At 41.5% G+C, this 8,074-nt stretch overlaps 1 protein-coding gene across 1 annotated transcript in view; it reads left to right on the forward strand.

Annotated features, from left to right (window-relative positions):
* The window catches only part of LOC109952036 (immunoglobulin superfamily DCC subclass member 3-like), a 22,902-nt gene that overhangs the window by 3,856 nt on the left and 10,972 nt on the right, over nucleotides 1-8,074 (forward strand). Inside the window, exons 3-6 of the mRNA XM_020586873.1 lie at nucleotides 1,877-2,021; nucleotides 3,392-3,522; nucleotides 5,334-5,471; nucleotides 5,580-5,738. Coding sequence (XP_020442529.1) covers nucleotides 1,877-2,021; nucleotides 3,392-3,522; nucleotides 5,334-5,471; nucleotides 5,580-5,738 — 573 coding nt within the window. The remainder of the gene's footprint in view (nucleotides 1-1,876; nucleotides 2,022-3,391; nucleotides 3,523-5,333; nucleotides 5,472-5,579; nucleotides 5,739-8,074) is intronic.

An 8,074-nucleotide genomic window follows, 5' to 3' on the forward strand; every position in this document is an offset into this window, starting at 1 on the left:
TGTGAGTGCCTCCTCTCTGTGCTGTGGCTGGAGGTCTCGTCCCGAGTCAGCGGGAGAATAGAAGCATTCATTAAAGTGCTTTAGAAAGGTACATGGTCCCCAGCCCTGCTCTGCTACTCATTTTCACTGGTATATTATTAACTATACCCATGCATTACCTGCACAGAGAGTGGAGGATGTCCAACAGATAATCACCTCATGTTGCCTTTTCTCTGTCAAAACATTCCATTTTGTTTTTATAAGTGATGTTTCACATAGTGAACACATCTGCATCATACATGGCAATCCAGGGTTCCCCAAGATACAAACTTTTCACTCTAATGTAGCAGCTAGAAATTACATGGCATGCCAATTACTATAGGGCCATATGTCCCGAAGACACACACAAACACACACCTGCACTACTGGAATCTATTATACAAACATTCATCTCTTCACTTTGACCAATAAAACCAGGGGGTAGACCAGGAGAATTATGGGTACCCTTATTTCAGTGCAGTGAGTTACAGATACCTCCTTTCTGCTATAGACCTATTGATTATAGCCACCAAGTTACTAGGAATCTTCTGTGAATGTGTGTGTGTGCGCTCTTGTACTTACTGGATAGTGATGACCAAAAAAGCTTTTTTGTTTGTTAAAGAGTGGAGACATTTGTGTAAAGTGAGGACATTTTGGCCGGTCTTCATGTTCTAAGGATTAAGACTTGGTTTAGGGTTCAGGTTAGGGCTAGGCATTTAGTTTAGATGGTTAAGGTCAAGGTTAGGGGCTAGGGAATGCATTATGTCAATGAGTGTCCTCATAAAGATAGAAGTACATGTATGTGTGCATGCGTGTGCGCGTGCATGTGTGTGTACATGAACGTACGAAGTCCTGGGAGGACATGGCAATGTATAGTAAAGTATGAACAGGGAGACATGATTTACAGTAACAAGGCTACATATGAAAAGTTAATGAAAATAATTCTGCTCTAACCCAAAACACTGCATCTAGTAAGGCTACACAACGCAAAGGGGTCAACAGAAAACAGCTTGGATCAAAGTAGTTAATTCAGACATGATAACGTTAGTTTGTTAGTTAGCTGCTGCTCATTTCATCCTCTACGTCACTGAGCCCCTCGGCGGTCACGTGATAAAGAAAAGTATGGAGGTGAAAATCTGTGTGCACAGATTGGCCAATGAGCCAGGGATTAGACAAAATAAATCTCTACTCTTTTTTTTTTTTTTGAAGACTCTTCTGTCTGTAAAATTATTTTTAACAGTTCAACATTAGTGTAGCAAGGACAGCTGCTATAAGAAAACAAAGGCTGATGGAAAATCACTTTCCACAGCGGTCCTCTTACGTGAAGTTGGAAATGCCGACCAAGAAAAGTGGAGGAAGGGGAAAAAAGTGATTTAGTGTTGCAGTGTTTGAAAACCAGGCATGAGGTGAAATCTATAAATCATCTCCACCAAACTTATGCATATATGGATTTATTCTAGGATACTCATATTTATTTCTTTATCATAAAGACGAGGGACTCATACGAGACACATTGTCAAAGTAGAAGGGGCAACACCTGTGCTTTTAGTCCTCAGTGTCAGTCCAGATCCAAAAACACTGAATCCTGTATTTCCCATTAGAGCTGCCCAGTGGGGTCAACTCCCACGCCTGTAGAACAGATTTCCATTTTAAATCTGTAGTCAAGTCCAAGCCGAGATAACCCCACTGACATCGCTGTTATTTGTCAGACATGACAAAGCGCTCCCAGAGCCACAGAGGACATTATGCAGCTAGCACACTGACCTTCATGTGAAGAATCGGATTGTCCCATCACAACATGATACCCGTGTCCGGTGTTTTCATCATTAAGGCTGATCTTTTGTGGTTTGCTCCTCAGCTCTTCCTAAGTTCCACACCCACCCAGCGTCCATGTCTGTGGATGAGGGAGGTGTCGCTCGTTTCCAGTGTCAGATCAACGGAGTACCTGAGGCCAACATCACCTGGGAGAGAGACAGAGTGCCATTCAACACAACTGACAACAGGTAGCACCACACATACACACCCTGCAGGTGTACACAGGGCCCCCAGCTACAAACTCAACAGTCAGCATGTATCACTAATGGAAGTTTGTAGCATCTGCATTCGTTCCCCTCTCTAGCTAGAAGAAAAGACATTGCCTCACCTATTTTTTTCAGTTTTGGAATTCGAGATCAAAGCATTTCAAACTCCTGATCTCTCTGTGTGTTCAGTTTGTTCCAAATACTTACATTTGACCCAAATATGGCTGGACACACTGGTTTTGTTTATAGCTCAAAAGCTGGCTGTACTTTTGTTGCTTGTAAGTTGTCTTTCCATTTTTAGTGTAACAAAGGCTAGACATAATTTTGAAATGAATGCCAAGAGACCTAAATTAATTCTAATCTAGCCCAAAGCACTGCACCACGTAAGGCTACACACCACAGAAGGGAAACTAATACTACATTTTGAACACTGTTTTGTTTTATATCTGGCAGAGCTGACTGTTTTTGTTGTTGTTTGTGAGTCATGGTTGCATTTTTAGCCTATAAGTTACTGAATGAGAATTTAAGAGGAAACGGGAAAGATCACATGTAAAACATCACATTTATTTTAGAAAAAGTCTGTTTTCCATTAGACCCATGTGTAATCAGATGTACGTTAGCCAATTTATTAGGTGCACCTGTACAGTTGTCTGCGCTTCAGTGCAACACTTCCGCCTTAACATCTGTGTTTATGAAGCTCAAAATGTTTGTCTGTACATTTTTGTCCTCCCCGGCTACATACATGAGAGGGTCAGAATATTAGGGACACCTCTGAATATGTAGTCCAGTATAACACCACCTTTAACTATGACCTCAAAAATAAACATATAATTGACTTTATACATTTATGACAGTTTCACCAAAAACTGAAACATGTTGAGCTTCATAAACACAGGTGTTAAGGCGGAAGTGTTACACTGAAGTGCCGACAGTTGTACAGGCGTACCTCATAAAGTGGCCGGTGAGCGTACATTCATAACTGGTCAGAACAAATAAGTGAACTAAGCCCTGAGAAGAGTATTAATTTTGGGTAAAGCAAAATTATTGTTAGAATAACTTGCAGCTGTTTTCCTCTGCACTTATCAGAGCCAGTACACCGAAAAGCGTCTGTTTATCAGTGTACATCTGCTAATTACCAACTGGCTGTAGCGTCAGTGAATGTCTTAAATGCTAGTTTAGGATGTTTTCATATTTCAACAGCTTTTTTTTATGGTTACAACAGACAAAACATAGTATAGCCTTTCTAATGTAATAATATACAAATTTATTATGTAATCAAAAATCTTAATTGAATATTGTTTAGCATAGTCGTGTTTTCAGTGCCTCACTTGCACCCTGATTTCCCTGTCCAGGTACACTCTCCTACCTATGGGTATTCTCCAGGTGATGGGTGTGAGGCGGGTGGATTCTGGGGTTTACCGATGTGTCGCCACCAACCCAGCCAACACTCGCTACAGCCATGAGGCCGTGCTCAACGTCACTGGTAGGTGGACCCACATGGTAGAGGTAATTATTTTTACTGCACTATATCAGAATTTGTTGGCATTACAACTTAGGCTATTGCAGTAAAACAGTTCTCACCTCAGGCTTTTAACTGAAAAGTCTTGGTTAGCTTAGCAGACATTGATGCCACTTTGGCCTATCCCCATTTTAAAAAGAAGTGCTTGAACTTTATTCTTAGACACTCAGACGTGGTCCTTTCAGCTTTAATTCTCCTGAAGTAAATCCGTGGAACTGATAGCCTGTAGCTGTACTGGCTGCAGGTTTTTCCACTGCACAGAATAATGTAAAATTGTTCACCTGCACTGCTAATGAATCTCCTCTACCTCAGTGACACACACACAGTGCATTTCCTCTAACTTCCTATACCAAATTTAGACTGCTGTGATTCAGAGCAGGGCTACAAAATACTGAGAGCGAAGCTTTTTTTAAAACGGCACAGACGCTGTTAAACTGGGCTCGACTCTAAAAGAATGTGGGTATGTCAGGGACCAAGCAGTAAGGCAAAAAGACACAGCTTTCAAAGTTCAAAACAATGGGCTTTTTTATTAACACAAAAGTAAGAAACAATACAAATATTAACATCTGATAAATCGGGCCCTACAAAGAGGTCAACAAAAAAATAAGGAAACTCAAAATACAGCAAACTGAACTGTCTGATACCTCAACAAAAGCCAACTGACCTAACAAGTGACACGCAGGGGAACATACTGTATATATTGGCTGGCCAAACCAACAACACACACAAGGGGTAGACTAAAGACACTACCAAAACAATCAACTAATAAACACTAAACAGACAGTCTGCTCACAACTACAGTAAATATTTCCTTTAAATGTAAAGAAATTAACATAACTTAACAAATAAAGTTTTAACATAAACTACCAACAAATAAACAATACATTTCTCCCAAACTCCCCCCTTCCTTGTATTGGGCACTTGGTGCAGTCCAGGCCTAGTGGGATGTATTTAAACCTGCTGCTTCCTCAGTCCAACTTTTCAGCTGAACCACCCCCACCCCCCATCCATGGACCAGGAAACACGGTAACTCAAAAGAAAATTTTTACATATTAATACAAACTTAATCAAGCATGCATGCTCATTGATCAATTGGGTACGTCTGATATCAAACAATATTCACCTATAACTTAACCTACACACATAAACAAAGAAATTACCCAACCAAGTCCATTGCTGGTGGTGGTTTAGGCCCTCACATGGTGAAAGCCAGGACTGAGGCCTTCACAGGGTATTTTTGGTACTTCCTGTACAGAATGTGAAGGCCACTGGAAACTGTCCTACAGCTTGACTACAGCTTTTTGTCAGTTTCTGACTGCAGACAAAATGGCAGACTGCCAGCCTCGGCAGGAAGTAGTCGATATTAGGCGGAAGCTCTTGACCTCTGCAGGTTTATGATTAGGATTAATGTTAATACTGACTGTAACCCAATTTATAGAAAAGGTTGACCACTTCCTTCCAAGTGAGACGGTGCGGAAATCTTGGTCACAATGCGTCATTTTGTCTCTTGGTAACACTGCCGTTGCCTGCAGAAGGTGCTGATTCAGGTCTTGTGGGGCATGCTCATACCTTTGCTAAGATATTTTCAGCAGAAACTTTAGAACATGCTGCGTAACAAAGTGATGTGCAATAGAAATCATATACATACATGAAAGTAAGTAAAAAGAATGAAAACAGTTTGACGTGACACTTCAGCACCAACTAATACTGATTCTGATTCTGTACATGTTCTCATTTCAACCATATTCAATTTTTATATTTCTTCAATGTTGCAGGCGGAGCTCCCCGAACCTACAAAGAGCCGGTCATCCTGTCGGGACCTCAGAATCTGACCATCACTGTCCATCAGACGGCCATCTTGGAGTGTATCGCCACAGGAAATCCGAAGCCCATTGTTTCCTGGAGTAGGCTAGGTACCACTGTGAAATTCTAATTTATATGACAGAGGGAGGATTAGTCAGTAACATGCAGGATGTTTTAACTTTTATTTCACAGCCTGTTTCTGTGTGTGTGTTCGTCAGATGGACGCTCTATTGGAGTGGAAGGTATCCAGGTTCTGGGGACGGGGACCCTGATGATCTCAGATGGTTCCCTACAGCACTCTGGTGTGTATGTGTGTGCAGCCAATCGGCCCGGCACCAGAATGAGACGTACTGCACTGGGACGACTCGTGGTGCAAGGTGAGGACGTATACTACTAAAGTGTTCCTGCACAAAGCACTGAATTCTTTACTGGCTCAGCAGCGTTCTAGAAGCAAAGCTTTTCTGGTTAACATGGAACAACACTTCTGGAAATACACTTGTTTGCTGTTGCATCTACATCGGGTGAGACGATTGTTCAAAGTTGTCTCTTTAGCAGATAAAGCCATGGCAAGCATTTCAAAAGTACTGAGGTTATGAAGCCAAATGTCCACAGAGTTTCTGTCTTCTCACAAATGTATGGCTAGCTGGCAAAATAAAAAAAAAAACTAACCTTGTAGAAGTAAGTTTCATATCATTAGCCTGTCTCAAGCTTTAAATTTGTAGCTGTTTAGCTCTTATCTACTCACTTTATTTTGTTTAAATTAAAATTGTTACCTACCTAACCCAGCACTAGTCTAGCTTTTAAAAAGCCCATCATATGTGTGACTGGATAATGTGACTGTCATTAAGACCCCCCTCATGGTCTTACATCTTACATGGTCATGGTCTAGTAAGATGTGTTTAGCCTGGCTTAGCCATCCAGTTGGCCCTGCCATAGTAAAAGCTTTCATTTTCAAAAGAGACTGAAAATGTATTATTTATACGTTGGCTAGTGGGCAATAAAGCTGTTAGTGCTAAACAAGCTTAGCCTAGGTTGTTGATTTAAATTTACATCTGTGTTCAAAACCACTTTAATGAGAGCCGATTCTGCCACTGCCACAGAAATATTAAGTTATCTTTTGTTCCACTTCTCACAACACTGGGCTTGAGGTTTATCCTTGTGTGTGTGCAGGCTTTATTAACTGGCTGTGCTGGTGAAGGAAAGGGTCGATAGCAAAGCTCCACCCACTCCTCTGACCTTTGCCCCTGGCTGTAAGTCAGGGTGGAGGCTGGGAGCTTGAGCCTGCTGTGAGGTGTGTGGAGACACATTTGGCGTATGGGGGTGGAGAGCCATCTATGATGCAGACTCATCCATCACCCCGCGGATGTCCATACACTCAACCATTCATATTTCTGACTGTCCCTAGCTGTGTTTTAATTGGCAGTTTGCAGCATGAGTGTTAGTGGGCCACACACAGGGATGAGACAGAAACATGGGCTGTTCAGTTTTCAGTGACCAGGCTAAGTCCTTTAAGTTCTGTAAAACACTGGAGAAAGCTAATGTAAGTCCTCAATCCTTAAATATGTCCAGTTTAACAATCCGCTTGCAGATGACGGTGCTGTGCAGACCAGTGCTCAGGGAATGACCATGCACATTCACTAAAATACTTTACTTATACTAAATTGCATTTCTGAAGCAAACGTATTCCACTAAGTTTATTGGACATACAGTATATTGTTACTATGTACTTTAACAATTAAGATATTACTCAGAGAACATATGATCAACATATAAAAATCATTACCACTATCAAATGCAGTATGTTATAGATTGAATTAAGTTACATACTGCTGTATGTAACGTAATAACCAGCTACTGTGTATTACTCCATCAATACTAACAACCCCCTTGTTATTCTTCATATACATGTTTCTGGTGATGTGTAACATTTGTGATGGTAAGGTAGTTTACAGGTCTGTTTTTTTACATTTGGATCTGAGCAATGCTGCTACCACTGCATCAGCACAATGCTACATGCACTCACTAGCTTCTGTAAATCTGAGGGACTTATAAGAGACGGTTTGCAGACAGAATGGTCACAAACCATTCACTATAACTTTACATTACTGCTGACCACTGACCAAATCATGCCACTTTATTAGTGTAACAGTATTAAACAAAATCCAGTAAATCATAAAGGTTACATGATGATCGACTGGGTCTTCATTTGAAATAAAGGAGCCTGGTATAATGTGAACTCAGTTATGCAAGACACTGAACTTCCGGTGATGTCACCGCTGTGTGAATGCGTGAGCGCTTGGGAGTGCGAATGGGTGAATGGCCGAATAATGGGAAAGCACTTTGAGTATGCTGTAAAAGTGTAAAAAGGCACAAGTACAAGACCATTTACCATTTATGCTGTGTATTTAACAAAAGCACAGCTATCCAAGTTTCCCAACACCGACGGTGAGTCGAGAGGATGTTTTGGAATTTGTTGGTGCTGTCATAAAATTAGCGAGTGCCTTTAAAGCAGCACATCAGTGACTTAGAAAATTAGACACATCCTGGTCTTGCCCAAGCACACTTCAACACATGGACTGCCAGCACCACGATTCGAACCTTCAACCTTCTGGTTGGAAAACAGAAAACAGTCCGTGCTGGGGGTGGGTGGGGTCCGTGAGGATGGAGGCAGCTTTCCTACGCACCCTGCGGTGGAAAATGCTCTGCAGAGAGG

The sequence above is a fragment of the Monopterus albus genome, unplaced genomic scaffold (genome assembly GCF_001952655.1).
Source record: "Monopterus albus unplaced genomic scaffold, M_albus_1.0 scaffold427.1, whole genome shotgun sequence".
Classification (NCBI taxonomy): Eukaryota; Metazoa; Chordata; class Actinopteri; order Synbranchiformes; family Synbranchidae; genus Monopterus; species Monopterus albus.